At 21.6% G+C, this 24,646-nt stretch overlaps 10 protein-coding genes across 10 annotated transcripts; 4 read left to right on the forward strand and 6 right to left on the reverse strand. All coding sequences in view use genetic code 6, as the record gives it.

Moving 5' to 3' along the window:
- Window positions 1-763: 763 nt before the first annotated feature.
- Window positions 764-2,077, forward strand: TTHERM_00408960 (Pre-mRNA splicing factor; the record flags this gene model as incomplete). The annotated part of the gene is made up of 1 exon (XM_001020788.1): window positions 764-2,077. The coding sequence occupies one exon, from the start codon at window positions 764-766 to the stop codon at window positions 2,075-2,077; it is 1,314 nt and encodes a 437-aa protein (XP_001020788.1).
- Window positions 2,078-3,035: 958 nt separating this feature from the next.
- TTHERM_00408970 (YCII-like protein, putative) lies at window positions 3,036-3,745 on the forward strand (the record flags this gene model as incomplete). Its single annotated transcript, XM_001020789.1, has 3 exons — window positions 3,036-3,180; window positions 3,293-3,441; window positions 3,638-3,745. The coding sequence occupies 3 exons, from the start codon at window positions 3,036-3,038 to the stop codon at window positions 3,743-3,745; spliced, it is 402 nt and encodes a 133-aa protein (XP_001020789.1).
- Window positions 3,746-4,850: 1,105 nt separating this feature from the next.
- TTHERM_00408980 (MSP (major sperm protein) domain protein) lies at window positions 4,851-6,745 on the reverse strand (the record flags this gene model as incomplete). The annotated part of the gene is made up of 6 exons (XM_001020790.2): window positions 4,851-5,190; window positions 5,392-5,807; window positions 5,871-5,945; window positions 6,217-6,318; window positions 6,422-6,539; window positions 6,657-6,745. 6 exons carry the CDS (start codon window positions 6,743-6,745, stop codon window positions 4,851-4,853), a joined length of 1,140 nt encoding a protein of 379 aa, XP_001020790.2.
- Window positions 6,746-10,471: 3,726 nt separating this feature from the next.
- TTHERM_000408981 (hypothetical protein) lies at window positions 10,472-10,789 on the reverse strand (the record flags this gene model as incomplete). The annotated part of the gene is made up of 1 exon (XM_012798809.1): window positions 10,472-10,789. One exon carries the CDS (start codon window positions 10,787-10,789, stop codon window positions 10,472-10,474), a length of 318 nt encoding a protein of 105 aa, XP_012654263.1.
- Window positions 10,790-12,897: 2,108 nt separating this feature from the next.
- Window positions 12,898-13,437, forward strand: TTHERM_000408983 (hypothetical protein; the record flags this gene model as incomplete). The annotated part of the gene is made up of 2 exons (XM_012798810.1): window positions 12,898-12,987; window positions 13,162-13,437. 2 exons carry the CDS (start codon window positions 12,898-12,900, stop codon window positions 13,435-13,437), a joined length of 366 nt encoding a protein of 121 aa, XP_012654264.1.
- A 38-nt stretch (window positions 13,438-13,475) lies between these two features.
- Window positions 13,476-13,716, reverse strand: TTHERM_000408985 (transmembrane protein, putative; the record flags this gene model as incomplete). The annotated part of the gene is made up of 2 exons (XM_012798811.1): window positions 13,476-13,628; window positions 13,711-13,716. 2 exons carry the CDS (start codon window positions 13,714-13,716, stop codon window positions 13,476-13,478), a joined length of 159 nt encoding a protein of 52 aa, XP_012654265.1.
- A 136-nt stretch (window positions 13,717-13,852) lies between these two features.
- TTHERM_000408987 (transmembrane protein, putative) lies at window positions 13,853-14,245 on the reverse strand (the record flags this gene model as incomplete). The annotated part of the gene is made up of 2 exons (XM_012798812.1): window positions 13,853-14,079; window positions 14,137-14,245. The coding sequence occupies 2 exons, from the start codon at window positions 14,243-14,245 to the stop codon at window positions 13,853-13,855; spliced, it is 336 nt and encodes a 111-aa protein (XP_012654266.1).
- A 935-nt stretch (window positions 14,246-15,180) lies between these two features.
- TTHERM_000408989 (transmembrane protein, putative) lies at window positions 15,181-15,732 on the reverse strand (the record flags this gene model as incomplete). Its single annotated transcript, XM_012798813.1, has 1 exon — window positions 15,181-15,732. One exon carries the CDS (start codon window positions 15,730-15,732, stop codon window positions 15,181-15,183), a length of 552 nt encoding a protein of 183 aa, XP_012654267.1.
- Window positions 15,733-17,399: 1,667 nt separating this feature from the next.
- Window positions 17,400-19,181, reverse strand: TTHERM_00409020 (hypothetical protein; the record flags this gene model as incomplete). Its single annotated transcript, XM_001020794.3, has 3 exons — window positions 18,819-19,181; window positions 18,553-18,732; window positions 17,400-18,443 (listed from the first exon to the last, which is right to left on the reverse strand). The coding sequence occupies exons 1-3, from the start codon at window positions 19,074-19,076 to the stop codon at window positions 17,400-17,402; spliced, it is 1,482 nt and encodes a 493-aa protein (XP_001020794.2). The 5' UTR covers window positions 19,077-19,181.
- Window positions 19,182-22,698: 3,517 nt separating this feature from the next.
- On the forward strand, window positions 22,699-23,522 carry TTHERM_00409030 (LITAF-like zinc ribbon domain protein; the record flags this gene model as incomplete). The annotated part of the gene is made up of 2 exons (XM_001020795.4): window positions 22,699-23,179; window positions 23,257-23,522. Exons 1-2 carry the CDS (start codon window positions 22,852-22,854, stop codon window positions 23,520-23,522), a joined length of 594 nt encoding a protein of 197 aa, XP_001020795.3. The 5' UTR covers window positions 22,699-22,851.
- Window positions 23,523-24,646: the final 1,124 nt, after the last annotated feature.

The raw sequence follows: 24,646 nt of genomic DNA on the forward strand, positions 1-24,646 counted from the left end.
ATTTTTTATTTATGGAATTATAACTAGTTATTAATTTAAAGAAAGTTAAATTTAGTATATTAATTAAATATTCAAAGATATTAAGAGATACTTTCATCTATCTTGTTTATTTTTTAATTATTTAAAATATATTTTATTTATAAAATTAAAATTAATTATTATTTTAAATAAAATTAAATTTAGTATGTTAATTAAATATTTGAATAGATAAGAGTTACAATCATCTTGTTTATTAGCTAATTATTTAAAATATATTTTATTTATGGAATTATAACTAATTATTAATTTAAAGAAAGTTAAATTTAGTGTATTAATTAAATATTATAAGAGATTAAGAGATACATTCATCTTATTTATTTGTAAATTATTTAAAATTTATTTTATTTATGGAATTATAACTAATTATTAACTTAAAGCAAACTAAATTTGATATTCACTAAATAGTTATTTTAAAAATTAAGTATTTTAAATAATTAAATTATCAAAAAAAATTTTAAATATATTAAGTTTGTTTAAAGCTAAAAATATCAAATTTAAAAATAAAATATTTAATCTACTCCAAATATTACGTAAACAAGATAGTAATTCAATAAAAGAAGGATGGACAAATGAAATTATAAATAAATTCATAACTTTACTAGCTCTTTAATATTTTGTATTTTACTTTATGGAAATTAACTAATAGATAATATAAATTTTTTTGATTTGATAAATTTCTTTGAAATTAATTTGAAAAAATTTTGATAGAAAAAAGTTAAATAAAATGGATTATCTTAATAAAAAGTAATGGCATACAGGCTCTATAAAAAATATAGCTAGAGTATGGTAAAAAGAATAAGAAGCTGCACGTTAAATACAAAAGCAGGAAGAATATAAAAAGAAACTTTTAGAAGAATAGCATGCACATGAATTAAAAGTTGCATAAGTCGAAGCAGGCCTAATCCCTAAAAGTGCTCTAGAAAAAATGGATTGGATGTATAATCCAATCCTTGGTTAATAACCATAAGAAACAGAATAATATTTACTTGGAAAATAGGTAGATTTAAATAATTTACCTTAAAACACTAAGCAATAGGATCCTAGAGATAATAGCAATAAGTATTAAGCAATAGTTACTGAAGATGTTACAAACAGCACTTGTGAAAACTTCACTTTAATTCATGAAGATCCATTGTTTAAAATGATGTAAGAAGAATAGAAAATGAGAGAAAAGCTTTTAAATAATCCATTAGATGTCAATAAGTTTATGGAAGAAATTAGAAAAGTGAAAGAGCTTAAAAAATAGAAAGAGGAAGGAGGCAAAAAGAAAAAAGACAAGAAAGAAAAAAAAGAAAAGAAAGACAAAAAGAAGAAAAAACACCGCAGCAGTGATGAGAAAGAGAGTAAAAAGAATAAAAATAAGTCTAGATCTCGCTCGCGCTCTTAACGTAAAAGCAAGAAAGAAAGTAAATCAAATAGTAAAAAAGATAAAAAAAGGAGAAAATCTAGATCATCATCTTCTAGTTCTTCAAGTGTTTCATCTCGCTCTAATTCAAAAGAAAAGAAAAGCTAAAAATCGACATCAATATCTGAAAAGAACCACAAATTAAGGAGAAACAGTAGAAGCAGCAGTAGTGCTAAATCTCTCTCTCCTGAGTCAAAATTAAAGTAGATTTAATATGAGTAGTATCTTTAAAAGAAAGTTGGAAATATTTTGGTTAGAGGAGATGACGGAATTTTAAGACCTGATTTTGGGTTGATGAAAAGAAAATATAGAAATAACTTAAGGCCCGAAGAAAAAATATAGATGACTGAAGAAGAGAAAAAAGAAAGACTGAAAGAAATGTAAGAAAATGCTAAAGAATTGACCAAAGAAAGGTTAAAAGAATTTAAAGATGACTATTAAGATAAAGACTACAATAATGATGAGTCTAACATAAAAGATTTGCATAGTAAACAAAATAATCCTAAATTCCTCCATGAAATCAATAAAGAAATTTACATTGGTAAAAAAGATATAAACTCTCTTGCTGATAAGATAAGTATGAATAAAAATAGACTTGCTAGAAACTTGGAAGAAAAAAATACTTTCAAATGAAAAGTAGAAATTTTGTTTATTGTTAAAAACAAACAATTCTAGACAAAATTCATATAAAAATAATAATTATTCAATTAATAAAAAAATCAATCATGTCTAAAATTTTCTTGCTTACTTACTTAATTAAATAATATAATATAATTAAACATAACCTTAGATGTAATTTAATAAAATTATACAAAATATTTATTTAAGATAAGGCTAATTTAGGAATTATACTTTATATTAATGTATTCACGGTTTAATAACTATAAAAAATTATTTATTTGTTTCTTTTAAGACGCTTTAAAAGATTTACGTTTTAAAAATTTTAATCTTTTTTGCAATTTAAGCATCTAATAAAATATATTTTTATATAATATAGATAGATAGATAATTAAATAAACAGATACAATTAATTTTTATGTTTTGAATTTTTTAAAAAGTATTTAAAATATATTTTTACTTGATTTTTACAAAAAAAAATAAATTTTGTAATTGACTTTTTCAAAGATTAGTTAATTTTTTTTGTGAATCAGTTAACTGATTTCGTATCAGATTTATGATAAAAAATTGATTGAAAATTAGAATAGAAATTTTGTTGAAATAAACATATAATAAGCTTAATTTTAAAACAAAAAATATTCTTAAATTAAATAAAAATGGATTTTTAGTTTGACATTTTAATAAATAAATAAATGAAATTATTATTGAATGATGAATATTTAGCTAATTATTTAATAATTCATTTATCATTATATAAAAATTCTTTAAAAATTAATTAAAATTATGTTTATTTATACTTGGAAATATGCTTTATTTATTTGATAATTTTTTAATTAACAAAAATCACTGAAATATAAATATTTATTTTTTATAGTTAGCTAGTTTTACTATATATTTATTTAAGCCTAAGTTAGACAATTTTGCCTAGTTAAAAAATACTAAAAGTTCTTAGCAATCCCATAAAGTTGATAAAATGATTTCATCTCTTAAACAAGCAGTTTAAAAAGCTTCTAAATTAAATTTTGCTACTTTTAAAAATTTCTCATATATACCAGACTAGTATTCTAGATTCTTCATGGTAAAGTACAATTTAGTTGAAGATTTCGGATATAAAAGAGGTAAAATAAATATTTGAAGCTTGAATAGTTAAAATTAGAATATAGAGACTATTATAGTTTTATAAAAGTTCAATTTTGTGATAGATTTTTATATTTTTTATTTAATTAATAGTTGCTTAGGACTCAAACCATTTAGAAAAAGTTAGGGATCTTGAAGAAAAAGGAAATATTTTATTTGGAGGAAATTCAGTAAATAATGATTCTGCCTTCTTTTTGTTTTATGCCAATGATGAAAGACTCCCTTACGATTTTATTAAAAGCGTAATTACAACATTTTCAAAAATGGATCATTTATTTTTATTTTAAATTTGGAAAATCAAAGAAAGATTTCTACCTTTCTAAATTACAAATCAAACAAATAAATAAATATCTTAAATTAATTAAAGATATAAATAAATGTAGAATTTATAAAATAAAAACAAATCCATAAAATATAATCAAAATATTTTTTAAATAGGATCCTTATTACTTAAATGGCTTAGTATAATCTTATACTATAACTGAAGTAGAAATTCCAAAAAGGTCAGATCAAAAAGAGATAACAACATAAGCTAAATACAATTGAATAAAAATAAATATTTTATTTGTTATTTTAATAAAATGCATTTTTAAAATTATTTCGTTATCCTTAAATATATTTATATTATAATTATATATATTTGTAATTTATCAGTTTGTTTAATTATAAAGCCAAAGCATTTGTATTTTAAAAATCTCTTATTTTATAAAATTCATAAGCTAATTTGCTAAAAAGAGTAAACTTTTTCAAATTTATAAAATAAACTGCACTCAATCAATACATTATTGAAAAATACCAATATTTTATAAATCAAAATATTAGAAAATGCTATGGAAAAAAATAGACTATAGAAAATACTTGATTTAAAAAGAAAAGTGAAGAGGAAAATTTAAAAGTCACATATAAACATAAAATGATAACAAAATTACAAGATAGGTAAGAAACAAATAAGAAAACTTTAGTTTTGAAGCAAAAAAAAATTTAATATTTAGAGAATTTATTTATTTATAGATTTATAATAGAAAATTGCTAAAGATAAATTTTTAGTCAATTCAAAGGCAGAAGTATTTAGATAAAGATTAAGATAAAAGAATAAGTCTAAATTTTGTGTTAGTTAGTCAATCAGTCAGTCAGTCAGTCAGTCATTCAGTCAATCAATCTGTCAATTATTCGTTTATTAGGATTTTGTAAATAATTATTAAATTGATATAAAGTTTTTATTTTAGTTTTGATTCAAGCTTTTAATTATTTTAAGGAGTTATGTACTTTATTAAACTTGAATTATAATCAAAAACCTTAGAAGTTGAGATAAAAAATGCGTTGTTATATATTATATAGAGACTATTTAAAAAGAATTTAGAGTCAAGCAAAACATTTTCACATACATCTTTGTTTATCAGATTCTTATTAAAGCACCAATCACCAAGAAAGCAAAAATTAGAATTGAAAGTTGATAAGGCTGCAGTAAGAATCTATTTTCTATGTTTATAATAAGAAAATTATTTGTTTGTATATTGCTTATAGTATAAGATAGAATAGGAAAGATGTTAATTAACTTAAATCTAAGTATTTTTTAATTTTTGATTGTCTATTTAGCTTATTTATTACTCATAATCCTTAAAAGAAAATACGAAGAAGTAGAAAATATATATCAAAAATTAGGAATATAATAAATGCTTAACTATTATGAGTAAATCAATTCATGTTGCATGAATTAATTAATTTGAAATAAAGTTATTTTTTTAAAAAGCTATAATTAAATAAATGAATAAAAGTAAAAAAGGCTACTTGACTCGCTTTAGTTGTCGGTTAAGGACTCATTTTTTCTGAAAATGAATTTTAATTTACTTATTTCATTATGAAATTTTTTAATATCTTCTTTATAGCTTTTTATTAATTCAACTTGCTCGTCTTAGCGCTTTCTAAGCATATTAAATTTTTGTTAGTATTTGTAATTTTCCTCTGCTGCGTTAAATACCATTTACTGCTTACTTTAGTTAAATTTAATAAAAATATTGAATTTATTTACAGATTCATAAACAAATAAATTAATAATTTTATTCGAGTGAGAATCTAAATAAATATTATTTTTAATGTGTGATATCCGCATTATTTAGTTTACAAATTAATAGATGACACACAAGAATTTTTTTTAATATATATTTTGATAAATATAATTAAATGTAAATTACTCGCTTGAATTTTGGCTGTAACTATTTGTGAGTTTTAACGTTTTAGACGACTACTCGAATCCAAAGTTGTCAGGAGTAAATTTAGATTCTTCTGGGTATTTATTATCTAAATTAAATTCGTTACTACTATTCATCCCATTAACGTTAGGCGCAAACTGATTAGATCTTGGACTCATTTAAGAATTAACGACTTTAGTGTAGCTGAGCTAAGAGTTATTTTACATTTAACTTTAATTTGGTGAGTAAAAACTTTTTTAAGATTTGTTATAATATGAATTGTAATCATTATTAACACCATTCGTTATTCCATTAACAATAGGTCTATTTGGTGAATTAGATTTAGCATTTTATTTTTAAAACATTACACTTATTGAAAGTCTAATTTCTTTTTTTGGAAATGTACTCCAAGCGATGTTCTATTTTTTGAGTTAAATATAAAGAATGATTAATAAAGAATCCTTAAATAAAATATATATAACTTAATCAATTAAATCTTCTTCTAAGCAAATGTATTCCACTTTGAACTGGTCTTTCATTCTTTTTTCAATATCAGCCTTATTATAAAAAAAATGATTAGATATGATAAATGGTTCAATTATTGAAGATTGTATTGTACATCATTAAGTATTTTCCTTTAAAAATTGTAAAAAAAAGCAATAATTTTTATATTAATAGACAATCAGTAAAATATATTTAGTTGTGTATTCTATGTATGTATCTATCTATCTATTAATGTACTTACTTACATATCAAGTTTAAAAAGAAGACAATAATATGCGATAAATATGAAATAAATTGTATAAATATTAAAAAATAAAGCTTTACTCCTTTTGATATGAGGATAGATTTGATTTATATTTTTTAGTTTGGATTGATTTCTCCTTTGTAAGGCTCTACCTTATAGCTTTTACTTGATGTGCATAAGATCTATTACATTTTTTGAATTATTTTAGTATTTCAATAATTTTTAAAAAGCTGAAATTTGAGTTATTTAAAAAGCTAAATTTGATCCAAACTTATATAAATTTACTCTGTATAAATATCTCTTAGTGTGCGATTAGTTGATTATTTCAAAATCTGCTGTTATGTCTTTATTTGATAAATACTTAAAAACTATTTCTCTCTTCGGTCTGATGATTATGCAATTTCTTTTTATTTAAAATCATAATGAGCATGATGTTAAGTAGAATATTTAACTAAATCGCATATATTTAACTGAATTTGCCAATATTTTAGAAACTAACTAATTAAAATAACAGACTTACTCCATTTCTTAACTGCTGATAGAGCTTACTGAGCTTACTCTGTCATTTAAAAAGGGTTAATTGTATTAAGATTTCATCTATTAAATCATCTAATAATCTATCTATCTATATATTAAACAATCAATTAAACTTTAGTATTTATTCAATCTTTTAAAAGGCTAATTATTGATTGATTTAATATTTTCAATAAAACTGATTTGATTTCTAATTATATAAATATTTATTATTAAGTCTCAAAACTTAGCTGCAAAAACAAGTGATTTATATTCTTGTAGTATTACAAAAGTAAATCAAATAAAACAAACAATATAATTACTTTAAACCTTAAAACTTCTAATTACCAAAGTTTCTCTTTCTATTTGATTGAATGCTAAAATTTTTGTTTAAACATAACTGGTAAAAAATTTTACTTTAAATTTATGTTAGTAACGCAAATACATAATAAATTATGTAATAAACATAAATCTCAAATCTTTGAAATGTCTTTTTAGAAGAATTCAAATTTAACGGTATAATTTCAATAAAAAATAAGTAATCCAACACAAATTGCTATGTCTCAAAATATTTTAGTTGTATTATGACAAAGAAAAAACAAATTTAGCATTAAAATCCTAAAAGATTTACTCCTCTCGTTTAATTAAATTGTTGCTTTTCTATTTATAAAAAATCAAATAATTAAAATTGAGTGTGAATCTTATTTCATTAACATGGGTGTAATATCAAATGTAATTATTTTTATAGCTACCTCCCACCTAGAGAAATTATTAGCAAGTAATTTGGTCTTATTTATAGATACAATTAAAATCAATCAAATCTTTTCTTTTTTTACTTAGAAAATTTATATTTAAAAAAATTCAATGCGCTATTCACTCTTTTAAAATCAAAAGTAATTTTTCTTAAGAAAGATTACACATTTCTTTTATTACATTATTTGAAAATAGTGTAAAGAAAGAGTCTGTGATTGTAAATAAATAATTAAACATTTTTTTTCACTTAATTTAATTTCAAAGTAAAAATTGCAATATTTTCTAACGATGAATATAATGAAATTGATTTTATTTCATGATTCAGGCTTCATTTAATTTATAATTTTATTATTTATTGTTCCATTTATTATAATTAATGAACAATATTTACCAATTTATGTATTTTAAATTAGTTCTAGCTGATTTGATCAAATAATTTTTTTTTTAGTAAATATTTTATAGTTTCAATGAAACAAAAATATTAATCTATTATTCCTATTTCATTAAAAAAGAAATAAAAATTTAAATATGATACAAAAATAGAATTCATTGTAATTTACATCAATTTCAACATATTTTTATTTTATTTTTCTATAATTCTTTATTAAGCATCAGCACAAATCAAATTAAAATTATCTTAATATTTTGAATACTAATCCATAAAAAACTTGGTTTTATCGAAATATCCTTAATATTTTAAATAACTTAATTCTTTTTGTAATTTTGAATTTTTTTTTGCAAACAATATTTAAAAAATAAAAAATATATATGAATATTTTATTAAAAGCTATTTACTAAAATTATAAAAGATTTTTGTTTTAAATCTATTTTTCTATAATAAAAAAGCATCATTTATCATAATAAAAATAATATTCTTAATCATTAAATTACTTTTGCTTAAATTCCAAAATTAGATTTTTCACATTATTTTTCTACATTCTACAAATTATTTTAAAAATAAATCAGATAATTTCTTAATATTTTAATGTGTGTATTTTTTATAATATTTCAAATCAAAAAAGTTTCGTCTTTCATAATAAGAAGGTAGGTAGAGAATTTCATATTTTATAGTTATCTTGAAATAATTCAAAAAAAATTTAAACAACTGATTAATTCTAAATTTATTTTTTAAGTTTTTTGAATTCGTTAATTTGAATCTGATTAAAAAGATTTTATTAAAAAGTTCAATATAAATCTTATCACTAGTTTGATATTAATTTTAGCAAAGCCAATGTAATTAATGCTGAACTTAAGGAAAAATGATAATATATTTTTCAACTCAATAACATATAAAAAATAAACACAAATGAATTAAAGTATGTCAAATATATGATGAATCTTTTCTTTGAAACCAAACAAAAATTTGATAATATATCAATAAATCACAAATCCATAATTTTATCAAGAAAAGTTTTTTAATTTAGCTAATTTTTAAATCAATTTCATGATTAATTTTTATACTTTGTTTATTTAATTGAATCATATACAATTAATTTGTTGAAAATATTAACAAATATAAAAAATAAAAATTTGAACTTAGCTTATAAATACAAATTAAAATACATGCATTTAAATATATTCACATGGTTAAATTTAATTTGTAAAAGTATCCTTAAAACAAAGAATTAATTTATATAGAATTTTTAGGATATAACAGTAAATTAAAAGATTCAAGGCCTTGCTCAATTATTTGGCATCTTAAATGAAAGAGAAATATCAACAAAATATTGTTTACATAAAATTTTATAAATGGTTCAAGTAAATATTTTATTTAAAAAGTTTAATTTGATTACTTTAATATTAAAGAAATTTAGACATTTGTTAATTAAATAGGTTTTTATGAATTTTTTAAGAAATTTTTATTATTTTTTCATTAATATTTAAATGAAATATTTAAAAACAAAAAATAATTTTGATTCCAATAAAACAATAAATTTGATTTATTACAAATATAAATTTTTTATAAACAAATTACAAATCTTTTCAAATGATATTTATATTTTTTTTTCCAAGTTTTGATTTAATGAAAATCAAAAATTTTAATTTTAGTAAAATACTGCTAATATTAGATACTTGTTTATTACAATTTTATTGGCAAGTTTTAAAAGACATCTTTACACTAAATCAAATTAAATTAATGAAAATAAATAAATAATGGGTGCTTTAGACTTAGTAAATTGAAAATACAGTAGATCTATCAAGCAAGAATAATAAATACTGATTAAAATTTAATTAAATATTTCTTACACATCTAGTAATAGGCTGAGGAAATGTTAAGGTGCTTACATATTTTTTTAGTAAATTTGTAAGATAAGTTATAGAATTTAATTAATTTTTCAAGTGAAGAACAAAATTTAGTTTTAAATTTTATAAAAATAATTTTTGAATTGATACGAGTATAAAATAATTAGATTTTTTTATTTTTTTGTAGAGTTTTGTTATTTAAAATAAACAAAGAATTTAAATCTAGGAAAAATATTAAATTTAATTCACATATATCTATCTTATTACCTTTTTAACAAATATAAATTCAAGTATTTATTCAACAGATTTCTAATCGAAGTATTTTTATTTTAATAAATTTGGTTAAATATATTAATTTAAGCAGAATTTTTTGTTTCTTAAATTAGGTAATTTTTCAAGCTATTCAAAGAAAACAAATATCTTTAAATAATACTGTTAAACATCTTTGAAGTTCCCCTTAAATAATAAAATAGTAAATATTCTCCGATTAAAAAAATTTAACAGCATATTTATATATTTGTAGAAATTGTTTAAAATTAATCATTTTTGGTTCTAATTTTTAAATGGGGTTTTTATGGGGAGTATCATATATTGCGATTTTGGTGAACCCTTTTGCAAATTAGCCTCTTCTCTATGATGGACTCAATCAACATTTTGACATAAATAATTTAATTCTCCTTAAATTAAAAATTAGTGAAGACCCTCATACTTAAGCAAATGTTTTAGTTCTTCAGGCTCCTAATATCGATAGGTTACATCTTTTACTGATTTTAGATTTTGCTAATGTTTTAAGCTGTATTGTTTTACTTAATTTTACTTAATATATCATATCAATTTAATTACCTAATTTTGTGAATAGGAATCGATGATTACATTGAAAATATTGATTTTTGTAAATTGAATTCGATTCGCTTTGGACAAATTATATTTTGCAAATTAAGTAAACATAAGTGTTTTTTGAAGTAAGTTAAACAAGTAAATATCTTAAAGAATTAATTTTTTTGATTTATGTAAAATCTCTATCAAAACTAAGAAATCTTTTCTTCTCTAATCATTAGAGTTATTTTTATCAAAGTATTTACAATACTATTTAGAAGAAAAATTGTTATTTTGGCAGAAGTAATTGTTCTATAAAATTTTCATATGCTTAAGTAAACAAAAACTACAGATGAAATAATATAGAACTTCGATAGATTTTATAAAAAGTAATAAATTTCAACTTAATGAATTCTAAGAATATTTCAGTAGGTATTATTTAGTGAAAGAGTGGTTTTCGTTTTGTTTTACTTCTCTAATTATTTTTTTTTTTTTTGATACAAATAACCAGATTCTTTTTAATAAAAGTTTCTTATTAAAGATTATTATATTTTTTCTATGTGTTGTGTAATAAAAAAATTGAATCGATTCCGATCTTAAAAAATTAAACTAGACTCTCATAGTTAGACGTAAATTTTACATTTTTAAATAGGGTAATATAACCAAATAAAGCTTTTAGTAAATAAAATATTTATGCTAAAAATATCCTCTTTAAAATATTTTTTTAAAAAACATTTAAGTTTTGAATAGATTTGTTTGAAGATCTAGAAAATTTAATTTATATCAATCATCTGATTTGGTTGATTTTTAAATAGAAATTAGATGAGTAAATTTGATGAGAAAATATTTCATAAATTATGTTTAATCTTACATTGTTTGAAAAGGATTATAATGATAAAATTTATTGATCCAAACAAATATAATTGATTGAAATTCTAGTGATATTTTGTTATCTTGTAAATAATTATTTGCTTTGTAAACTTTCATTTGATTTACTATTTCATATCATAAATAAATATTCGATTTTGTTTACAAAATGAATTCCATTATAGATATATTCTCTCAATGTTAATCATATATTTCCATAATTAAAATGTACTTGTATGAAAAGAAATTTTTGCTTATAATTTTGATCTTTACTTATTTCTATAGCAACTAAAATCGTTTAATTGCGATCAAATAAATATAAATAAATTAAATTTGTATTAAAAAATTTTCTATTTATTTTTTTTGAATAATGTAGATTATTTTAATAAATATTATCGAATAAGGCTTTTTTATAAATTATGAATCAAATTTTAGTCCAATAACCCATGAAATGTCATATTGAATAGATGACGAAATATTTTAGAAAATCATCAGATATGTTTGTAGTAATTGATTTTACACTTTTATTAAATTACTCATCCTAACAAATTAATGTACATTATATGCATGCGTTTAAAGACAATGTTTTTATTATTTACAATCTTATTAGTAATGATGGGTCACAAAGAATGATAGACAATTTAATGGGAATATGACTATATTTTAGCTGTAAAATTCGGAGAGGATCGATCCCAAAAGTTATCAGATTAATATAAGAATAAATTTAATAAAATTGTAAAAATCAAAAAAAGATTGATTCATTAATTTAAATTATTGTTTTATTGGTTTCTTGGCAAATGAAATTAAAAAAAAAATACCTTAATTCGCACTACCACCAAAAGCAATCAATAAATCAATCAATAAAGAAATAAATAAAATACATGATTCGCTTATTCTTTGTCGTTCAAAAATATCTAAGTAAACAAATTTAATAAAAATATAAATTTAAATTAAATATTTATAAACTGAATTTGTCAAATATTTATGATTGTGTTTTCTCTTTTAGAAGTGTAAATTTTCAATGATAGAGGCTGAAGGAGTTTAATGTAATTATTTGTTTTCATAAATAATAATTTGCTTATATCTATGATAAATGACTTTTTTCTTTGAAAATTCAAAATTAATTTTATGACACCTTTTAAAAAAATTAATCGTAGTAAGCATAGTTTTAGTATTACTAACGGTGTAAGTTTTAGGTGAATTTTAGTTCTGTCAATTGCTTACAAGACTAATATAACTCTTTGATTAATTTTTTGATTAGGTTTTAAATTAAATTATTTTTTAATTCAATGTAAAATAATAGCTTATAATTATGGATGCATCTATATTTCTATGAATTTAAAAAATTGATTATGTAACACAATTTATTTCCTGTTTTTTATTTTAGCCTTATAAAAATAATTTTATTTTTACGTGTGATTAAATTATTAAATTGAAAGAAAAAATATGTTTATTCTAGATTATTTTAAAAGCATGGCTGATAAATTCATATCTGAGAATGGTATAGATAATTAGTGGGACAGATATTTTGAGTAATAAAGAAATTAGCAGTCTTATTGAAATCATAAATGAAATTAAAATATGCGTCCATATGGAAAAATATACAAAATCATTATGGAGTTTGTATTTCTTTGGATAAATTTCATTAAACAAAATATGTAATAATAAATAATCAGTATTAATTAGTTTTTGTATGTTCATACTAATTCATATTCTGTAAAATCTACAGCACTTTTAATAATCTCTATTTCATCGTATTCCTCTATTTAATTCCCCATACTAATTTAAAAGCTTATATTTTGTTTTAATATAATACTTATCTAAATCAAAAGATTAAGAAAAACAAAAACAAAGGAATCATTAAAAGCAAACACCTTTGGCTAAGCTCCATCCAATCTATCCAAACTCAAACATATAAACATCCTCCAAGAGCTTTTACATTAACACTCTAAAAGAAGAGAATTAGACTAACAGGCTCAATAGTAGTACTTAAAGCTATTAGACAACCTAACTCATCTAAAACATCAAGGTCATCCTTAAGCTATTAAAAAGGAGAATCTCTTTAAGTAGCACTTTAGTTTTTACTTATCCCATTCAAATAAAATTGAAAAGCACTGCTTCATCATAAAAAATAAACCTTCATAAGTCACATTCTTAGTAAAAATACATAGAAGTTGAAAAGACCTTAAAACCAAGAAAAAAAACTCTTTTAACTAACTTCAACTAACCAATAATATCTCAAAAAAACAAAAAAAACTAAGCAAGGTGTCAGCAGATAAACAACAATCAAAAAGACCACCTTTTAATTTGAAAAAACATAGGAATTTTCTACAAACAAAGAAACAATAAAATTGAAAACTTTAAAAATTGAGTGAAATTACTGACATAAAAATGGAAATTGAATAAGCTGCAACTTCCAACGACTTATTCCAAACCCTTTAGCAACTTTGTTTCCAACACTAAAATTCGTAATAACAATAATAACAAAATTAATCACAATAAATGATTACAGAAAATGATTTTTCAAATATCACAGAAGAAATCTTCAAGGCTATGATGGTTGACTCTAATTAGAATTTATTTAACTAATAGCAATAATAATCCGTTGAAGATTTCTAGCAAACCTACCTCAAATCGTTTAATATCTTGAATCAATTTGGAAATTCTTCTAATGGTACAAACCTTTTAATTAACAATGACTCTGTTCATATAAATAACTTAACACCTTTACTTCAAACTCAATCCTCTATCTAAAATTAACAAAAGCAAAATTCAATATAACACTTTAAGCAACTAAACGAATCTACCACCACAACTTCTACAGAGGAACAAATGCAGATAAAAAAAAGTCCCATGACATCTGAGGAAGATGAAGACGATTCCCTCAAGCAAATGCTAGTCCGTAAAGTAGAGCATCAAACTGACTAAGGAAATGAATCAGATCAATCTAGCCACACCTCACATCGTCGTAGCAATATGAGCCTCTGCCTCGAACAAAATGAAAATGCCAACTTTAATAGCTCAGGAATGTGCAAAAGGGAGGAAGAATACGTGAAAAAAGACTTTTCTTTTGAAACGATTCTTAAGCAGGTTTATAATCCTTTAGCACTTTAAGCTTTACATGGCGATATTTTTATTGACTTGAATTACGATTATGCTAATTCTCAGCTTTTCGGCTAGCCCTCTTTAATTAATTAATATAAATAAGTAATTTCAGTCGAAAATTTCGAAGAAAAAGGATTAGTAGAAATCAATATATAATCGAATTATAGCCCAGTCTACTAATTTTAATCTTTAACTCAGGCTCTATGCAATCACCCAGAAATCAGCTTACAAGAATTAGGATCAAGATTGCAAAGATATTAAAATATTTCTCAAAGAATGCTAGAAAAAGGCCAGATGTGCAAATCAATTATTGGATTTTCGAAAATCTAAGAAATGATGGTTGAATCTTACAAGAAATTCGAAATCAAAGCAAGACAAATCTTAAGCGAGCTCAAAAAAACAAATAAGCTTTTTATTTATTCTTTAAGATAGCTTAACTTAGAAAATTTTGGCTTTGAAATTAAGAAATATGGCTACAGTTCTGAATTTCTCCAACTCTTGGGGTACAACATTCACTAATTCAAAAATCTTGCTGTCCGTAAGGGTTTAATCGAATTGTAAAACTTCAAGGGGCGTATAGCATTAAATAAGATGACCCTTGACTTACTGCTTGGCGACATTCAAGACTCTTCAGTCCGTCTCAAAACCTCCTACATTACTTCAGATAACTTAGAGCTTTAAGTTGATGGAATAGTTAAGCAAGTCTTTAACACTGACTCAGGTATCTAAAACAATATACTATTTACTCATTCTGAATTCTTATCTATAGTGATTCTTGATGTAAATACAGATACTATGAAATAGATTTATACAATAAGACAAGCAAGCAAGTAGCCCCACTCGTAAAATAATAATAACCACAGCAACAATTCTACTAAAAACCACTAAAATTCTTAAATCATCAACACTCTATCTACTTAACCAGGATCTTAGCCACTCATTCCTAACCAATAGACATCAGTATTTGGAGGTCCTGCATTCCCCCCCATCCTCCCAAACAGTGAAGAAATTGACGTAGATGAATATTATTCAATGGAAACCTAGATTTTGATAGAAAAATTCTACGAAGACAGCTCATCTGCAAAAAGAAAAGTGCGTCGTGTGAAGAGAAACCAACTATAAGAAGACCGCAAAGAGGTGATTTAACTCATAAATTAAAACTAGCATGTATTACAGTCTAAAACATGCGGTTACAGGGTAATTAAGCGTGATTGAATTAATCTTCTCTCTCCCCCTTATAATTATTAAAAGACTAATAATTAGTGCACAAATTGCGAGTGAGTAATTTTCACACACATAAATTACACACACACCTTTTAACTGAATATATTTCTAAAATCTCATCATAATAAGGCATAAAAAATTAAAAGATGATCTCATAATAAGAAGACCAAAACAAATAAATAATATTGAATAGATTTGATTCTTCAAAACAACCATTAATACTTCCCAAAATGTAAAACCCTTGAAATAACTTGTTCTTATCTCATTCACTCAATAAAAACCAAGACTTCCTTTAACAAATATTTATTTAAAAAGTTCTCATCTCATCTCACTTCTAACAATAAACAATAAATAATAAATATAATAGCAATACATACTACTTATAAAAATTAAATATAAAAATCAGAGAAATTATCTAGTTTTATTTCTGGTTGTACAAGGAATTATAAAAACTTGAAACTATTTACATTTGAAATATTATCTATCTTTACTACTTCTTACAAAATATCAAAATACATACATAAATCCAATTCATAAATAAATAAATAATGCAACAGGATTCTCACTTTTTGCTTCCTTGATGCGTATTTAAAAAACAAGAATATAAAATTTGAATAATTAATTTTTGATTATAATTAAATAAAATAAAAATAAATAAATAAATAAATAATTAGTAAACTAAATTAAAAATTTATCTCATTAATTGTCTTACCACTATCTAGTATATTATTAATTTATGTATTTCTTTAATTCCTTCAAATTATACTTATCTAATTCATTTATTTTTTCATTCAATATTAATTAATTCATTCAATCATTTATTAATTTATTCATTCATTTATTTATTCATTAATTCATTTACTCAACTCAACCTGTTCACTAAGTTAACTTTTTCTCATTTCTTTTCCTTCTATCGAATTAATTTAGAAAATTGTAAACCTTTTCTATTCTTTTTTCCCTGAAATTTAAATATACTTTTCACAAAATCCATCGATTTTTCTCGAAGCTTGATGGTAATACCTCAAATTACATAAATATAATATCTAATTAGCTAAAATATGATCTAAAAAGTGAAATTTACAAGACAAAATGAAATAATTTTACCTCTATAATCAATAGTTTTATAAATTATAATTTTGGTTTATTTTTTTTTTTCACTTTGGATTTTGATATATTTACTTAAAAGCTACGCTGCTTTTTAAATTAAAAAATAGGGCTGTCCCTACTTCTGATAAATTATTTGTACATTTATTAAACATGAATTCATTTGAAAGAGAGAACAAATCTTAAGTAACTAGTAACCCTGGGGAGAAAAGCGCTTTCTGCTTTCTATAGTAATGAATTTGAAAATTATTTAAACTTAAAATTAATATTTGACAATCTTGTGCCGTAATTACGATTATTATGCTAAATTCAAATAGATCATAGTATTCTTATGACATGCTTATTTCAAATTAAATAATCAGCATGTAAATAATACCTAGTTAAATGAATTAAATGTTTTCTTATCATGCACTAAACTCATTTCTATTCTAATTCAGTCATTAAAAATATAACTAAAATCATATTCCTTTAAACTTTATGAAAATTTTAAAGTTGCTTAGCTTTCATCGGAATCTGAAAAAAAGAAAGCTTTACGTATAACTAAATTTAAATAATTTTCTATCTCAATATGTAAATAATTACAAAAGTAAATATCTATCACACAAAAAACAAAAATCTAATCTACAGTTATAATTACTCAGTTATCAGACACAGAATCTTCATCATCCGTTTCGACTTGGTTTTACTGATTATTTTTAAGCTATCCGAGATCAAAGTTGTTTGTATAATTTTGCCTGTACTAATTTCTATCAACCTATTGTCTTTAGTTACTTTTTCTTTGCTAGTCTTCTTAATAATCGTCTTCTATTACGTTCTTCAAGTATTAAATTTTTATATTCTCTTATGTTTAATCATACTTATTTTCTTCTTCCTCCTCTTCGTCTTCCTCTTCATCGTTAGACTCTTCATCTTAAAAGAATTAATCATTTTAGCGAGCTTATAAGTTTTAAATTTGCTGAGTCTACTTGGTAATGATTTAAACTGGAGGCTTCAAATTATCTTTTAACAGTTTCTAGTTGACAGCAGGTGATTCCTCTTCCTCACTTTCTTCATCGTCAGAGTCTTCGCCATCTTTTTATGTATTCAAATTTTTTCTTTTTGCAACAAGTGCCTTCTAGTACTCTTCAATATATTTTGATACCATGTAGTCAACAATCAACTTATTTTGCTTAACTCTATCATTGACTTTCAATTACAAGTTCTACAAATAGTTCTCAAGCTAAGCATTCTTTTCCTTTATTATAGCTATACCTTGCACATATTTTGAAATATTTTCATTAATTTATCTCATATTATTTATTTCATCAAGTTCTTCTTTAGTTTGATCTTAAAGCTTTGCTAATATGTTTCTATCTCCCTCTTGCAAATTTTACAGTTCCAATATAATAGACTAAAATGTTTCTTTATTTTGCTTAGAAACATTTTCAGACTCTTTGCAATAATCACTGAAATGCTTTAATCCTAACTCATAAACTTTGGATACTTCTTAGAAATACTCTTTAAAGTGCTGTTCCATACAAGATATAATCTAATCTCTTAAATAATTTTTATTTAAAAGTTCATTTTAAAATATTTCCTTAAAAATAGCTTTCTCTTTGTCATACACACCCTCCATCACCTTGCTGCAGATTTTTTCTTTGATTCTATTTTCTATGTATTTCTCCATCTCATCTATTTTTCTCTTTAAATATTAAGTTTGTGCTAAAACATAATTAAAAGATAGCAATCAATAAATTTGTAATAAAGCAAAAAACTATATTTTTTATTAAATAAATAGGTATTTATCTTACCTTTCCTATTTCAATAATTATATCGCATTTTTTCCTAAGACACTCTTTCAACTCCATTAAAAATTGCTTCACTTTTTAACTCTCTTCCTGCTCTGGCTACTGATCATTTATATTTTGTTGACTCTATTAAACTAAAGCTTTTTATTCTAAATCATTCACATTCACAAACTAAATTTCTTACTTTTTCAAATAGACAATAAATGAATTTTATAGTTTATAAATATAAAAAAGCTTGATTTAAATTAAATATATTTATTCATTCTTACATTTTCTATTAGCCTCTCTTATTAGTTATGGTGAGGATCTATTTAAACAGAAAATTGGTTTCCCAGTGAGCTAATAATATCACTAATATCCTATTAGCCCATCTAAAAATTATTCATAAAATTATTATTATTATCATGCTAATAATGATCACGATTATGATAATTCTAGCTCTGATTATTAAAATTTCTTTAATTATTCTTTTTTCTATTGTGACTTGCTACTCCAGGAGGATACTTAGGGTTATTTAAGTTATTCATTTTGAGTTATCTTTATCTAAAAATAATTTTAAAGTTATACTTAAGTTCTATCTTTGCTTAAAAAGTAATATTTAATAAAAAGAATTGAGTTTGTTTTTAATTTTTAGAAAATCTAAAATTAATTTATTTCTTTACTTGTTGCTTTATAATATCATTAACCATGAAATCATTTAAAAGAATTATTCTATAATTTAAAATATTTTTAATATTTTAAAACTAAATTGATTTTCTTTAATGCATTTTAAATTTTATATTTTAAACATATCAGTTTGGTTATTTATATGTCAAATCATCAGAAATACTTACTACAAATATGAAACTTTAAATTATTCAATATGGATTATTAAATAATATAATTAATTATTCTATTTTTTGATAAATAAAATTTTTTTTATTAAACTCTTTATCATTTTTCTTCACTTTTAAAAATAAAAAATAAACATTTTTATGTTGGTTCTAATTTAAATGTTTATATGTTTGCTTCTAAAATAAATACTGTTATTATTATTCATATTTATAAACTTAAATAAATGCTACTGATTAGAATTTAATTAGATATTTTTATTTAGAATATATAATAAACTATTCAAATTATATGGTTTAGTCGAGTAAGTCAATCACAATTTTTAAAATATAAATACCAAGCCTTTAGAATTGTAATGAATTTTTAAAAAATACCCCTCTCCTTCATTCTCCACTCCTTAAATAATTGCAAATACTTTTTTAAAATAAGTAATAGCTTTGATTGATTTTTATTGAATTAAATAGCCGAATCAAAATAATAATAAAAATTTGCAGTAAATACCTAATTTTTTTTATTTTTAAAAAATGAAATGCTTATTTATAATATCAAATTATTTTAGTAAATAATGTCTGTCTAAATAATTAATTAAAATAAATAATATTAAACAAAAAAATATATTTTTCAAATTTCTTTTCTGATCATAATTTCATATATGATTTATTAAATATTTTCTAAATATAAAAAGAATATTATTTTTAAGTAAAATAATCAAATGGCATCCTGATGTATATTTATTAAAATATTTTCCTAATCAATACTTGAAATGTAATTAACATAAAATGAAAAATATTGGTTTTAATAATTAATAGTAATTTTTTTCTAATTGCAAATTTTTCATAGTATAAGAAAATTTAGAGGTCATATTCTAATAGTTTCAAATTATTTTTTGATTACTGATTTTGGATCAAAAATATCAAAAAGCATTAATTAATTTTGATTTATTCTATTTAGAATTAAATATTTCTAATTTTTCAAATTATCAAATCTTTGAATTATTTACTTTTAATTTTTAACAACAAAAATAGTTTAATCTAAATAAAAAACTTAAAACTATCTTATTTCTTCTATTATGGGTCAACCAAACTCAAACAAGTTAATAAAATAATAATCTAACTATTTATTTAATTTAATACCTTTAGTAAACAATACTTTTCATATTTTAGGGAGAGTAATTGAGCTAAATATCAATACTTTATCAGGAAAAAAATATATTTTTGCAAATGATTGAAGAAAACAGTCAGTTTTGAATAAACTTTTTTACCTAAAAGGATATTAAAAACAAAATAATAGAGAGTCATAAAAGTAAAGATAATTTCTAATAAAAATATAAATTGAGTTTATATGGGGCATTGTTTGTATTAAAGGATGAATTTGAGTTATGGATAAAAGCTAATTAGAGATTTAAGATGTAGAATATTTATGAGTTTTAATATTAAGCGATTAAAAGTAATATAGTAAAATTGATTGATAAACAAGAATCACATACAGCTTAAGGACCATGTAAATGAAATACCGACATCGCTCATCTGCTAAATCTGCTAAGAACTGGATAAATATATTAAAAAGAATGTAAGGATATCTTAATTTTTAAGTAGTCCTTTTTATTCGTAATTTAAGGAGAAACTATTATTATAAAGGATAAAGATAAGTCAATAAAAAATTTAAAACAAAGATTGGCTATAAAAAGAGTATTTTGAGAAAACCATGGTGAAGAAGTTGCTAATCTTAATAAAATAGATCTAGCATATTAAGATAAAAACGACTGCAATAACTAATATATATTTAAATCAAAACTTGACTAAAGCATAAATTATTGGAGAAACATATGCTGTTGTGGTAGATACTCTTAGTAATATAAGTTTATTATCCTTATAAAAAGAGATTAAGGCTAATCAATTATTTGATAAAAAATACTAGTTACACTTTTTTATTAGAATAGCTAGTATTATAATTATATTTAATGAAATTTTTATAATATTAATGTCGATACAATCGGAAAAATCTGTAAAATAGACAAAATAATAAAGTGGTATTAGCTATTATTTGTATTCAAAACACTTGGCATTCCATATTTATACTAGAGCAAAATTTTTAATTTTTTGATGAGTATGGATGGATCAATATAAATATAAATCGTATTAATGCTTTATTTTTTATAATTAGAGGTTAAAACTAACATTGATATTAAATTAAAAAAATAAACTGTTTCTAAATTAATATTGCAAAATAATTAAAAAATATATTAGATTTATAGGGCAATAAAAGTAAAGTAAACACAATAAAGGCTTCTTGAAATTTTGATTAATTTTTAATTTATATACAATCTAAAAATAAAAACTAATATTTGTCAAAAAAAATTTTATCAATTTTTTACTGTGAATATTTTAAATTTTGAGTAATGAAGGTTTGAGCTGAAATTATATCTTTTCAAATGCAATTTGTTAATATATAATATTTTATGATAAAAATAATTAGTCCATAAATAGCTAAATTAATGTCAAAAAGATTATTAAAACTTAGTTACTGAATTTATTAAATTAAAATTAAAGTTTTTTAGTTTAATATTTTGAATATTTGTATTCATTTTTCTAAGCCATATTATCTTCAAATAAATTATTTTTTATTGATTTTTTTATGAAATTATTTAATTAATATCTTTCATTTATTCAAAATTTATTTTAATTTCACAAATAAATTACATAAAAAGATAAATTAATAAAGAATATAAATTTCTGATTATTATGTATATTTTATAAACATTTGTAACAGAAAAATACACATAAAGCTTCTTCTTTAGACAAATAATTAAATATTTGTTTTAAAATATAAAAAATATTAAATAATTTTCTAAAAAACTTATTTGAAGAATTAATAAATTACTATTTAAAATACTAGATTATCAATTTTAAAATAATTTAAATTTTAATCACTAAGCAATTCAAAAAAGCATAGAAAAATAATAAATTCTGATATTATTTAAATTATTTAAGTGTTTTTAAATTAGCTATAAAATCTTATTAATTCTTAAACGCTAACTTTTCAAAACTTAAATTTTGTAAAGATAATAATAATGATGATATATGAAAGTGAAATTTATCATATACACTTAGTTTTTATTGTTAAGATTCAAAGCTATTTATATAAATTTCTCAAATTAAGACCTATTTTTTTGGACAAGCACCTGATTGGATCATCTTAGAAATATTATTAATGAGTAAAATAGAGTAAAAAAATTAGTTATTTGTAATACATTTAATTGTAATGAAAGGTGAACATAATATCACCTAATCAAATGATGATATCTCACTAATAAAAAACAATAATAGATAGATAAATAAATAATTCAAAGAGAAGAAAGACAAAACCTTTGAGATTTTATAAATACGAGTTATTATTCTAAATTATAATTATCAAATAACAAAAAGTATCAAAAATCAATATATTAGTAAAAACATCAACAATACACATAAAATGAATCAAAATTATTAATATCAACCTTATGGAAGGTTAAATGAAACTGAGGATAATATTCCTCAAGGATAGCCAGTTGAAAGCCAAAACATATAAATGGCTCGTATGTCTTAAACTCCTTAACAACCAATATCAATTCCATAATAAATTCCAGTTTAATAAACTTATCCTCAAAATATTCCTCAACAATACAACTATCCTCCTCTCCCATAAGGATAATTAAGCTCTCCTCCCTAGATGTATGCTTCAAATCCTGCACCAGTGAATCCTTATTCCCAAATGGGTTAATCATAGGTATAAGTACAAAATGTTGCTCCTGTTTAATAAAGTAAACATTTTTTATTTTATTTTTTAAATTAACTATTCTATTTAATGATCTAAAATTAATTTTAAATTTTATATTAGATTTTGCCATGCTACCTATTGTAAACCATCCTACTTCTAGACATCCTCAATAATTATACTGTGCTAATTGCAAGTAATACACAACTACAAAGGTTGCTCTTAAAAACGGATCTGGAGCTTACATTGCTGGTGGTGTTATTGCAGCTTGTGGTTTCTGGTTAGGTTGTTGCTTAATTCCTTGTATGGTTGATGATTGTAAAGATTCAGTACACTTTTGCACGAGATGCGGTAGCAACCTAGGTTCAAAGAGATTCTTGTTTGATTGAGAGCCAAATTTACTTGAACACATTTAAACAATAATAAATGACTTTAAATTCAATTAATAAATTAAATAAAAATATGATCAAACAAACAATCAATCAATCAATAAATATTTGAATCTAAATGCTAATCAAATAAAAAAGATTTGGATTATGAAAAGCTAAATTCACTTTATAATATAATAAAAAACTAAATATTTATGATAAATATTTTTTAAGGACATACTGTATTTTCCTATTTCCATGTTAAAATATAAAATAATAACTTATTAATCAATTAATAATAAAAAATGCATATATGATTGATTGTTTAATTTCGATAATTTTACTCAAAACAATACTCTGAATACGAGAAAAGCAAAAATATCTTTAAGATATATATAAATAAGATGTTAATTTACATTTTTAAAAGATTTAATAAATATTTTTGAAATGAATTGTTTAAAGCTGATTTAGATATCAACTTGCAAAATAACTACGAATATGCTTTGAAACCAAATATTTTTCATATTATTTTGATTAAAATTTTATAAATATTATAATATTTTTTTTGAATTTTAATATACTCATAAACTTACATCATGGATTTAAGTTTATTAATTTATTTTATAAAATAATTATTTTTGTTTTCTTAAAAAATGAAAATTTTAAATCATAAATCTACTATTTTCATGATAAAAATAAAATTAAAATTATGAAATGAGATAAAAATACCCTATTTTTATTTAGTAATCTTTATATTTAATAAAATTTTATTAAAATATTGTTTGTTATAGAAAAGCATATTTTAAGGCATCGATGCAAGTAAATTTTGAAGATTTTCTTCATTTAATTCATAATAAACAAAATTATATAAAAATACTGTTTGTCTTGTAAAATTATATTTTAAGGTATCATTAAAAGTGCATTTTAATCATGTTTTTCATTTTAAATTCATACAAATAAAATTAGAAGAATTATGGTGCACTTAATATTTATTTTAGAAAAATAAAAATTAAAATATATTTTTAGAAGTTAATTATCTAATTTGTGTATTTTTAAAACTGTTTCATTTTATCCTTAAATATTCTTCAAGATATGCCTAAAATTTTTTTTAGCTTAATAAAAGCACAAATAAAAAACCACATTTA

Source organism: Tetrahymena thermophila (assembly GCF_000189635.1).
Source record: "Tetrahymena thermophila SB210 genomic scaffold scf_8254555, whole genome shotgun sequence".
In the NCBI taxonomy this organism is placed as follows: domain Eukaryota; phylum Ciliophora; class Oligohymenophorea; order Hymenostomatida; family Tetrahymenidae; genus Tetrahymena; species Tetrahymena thermophila.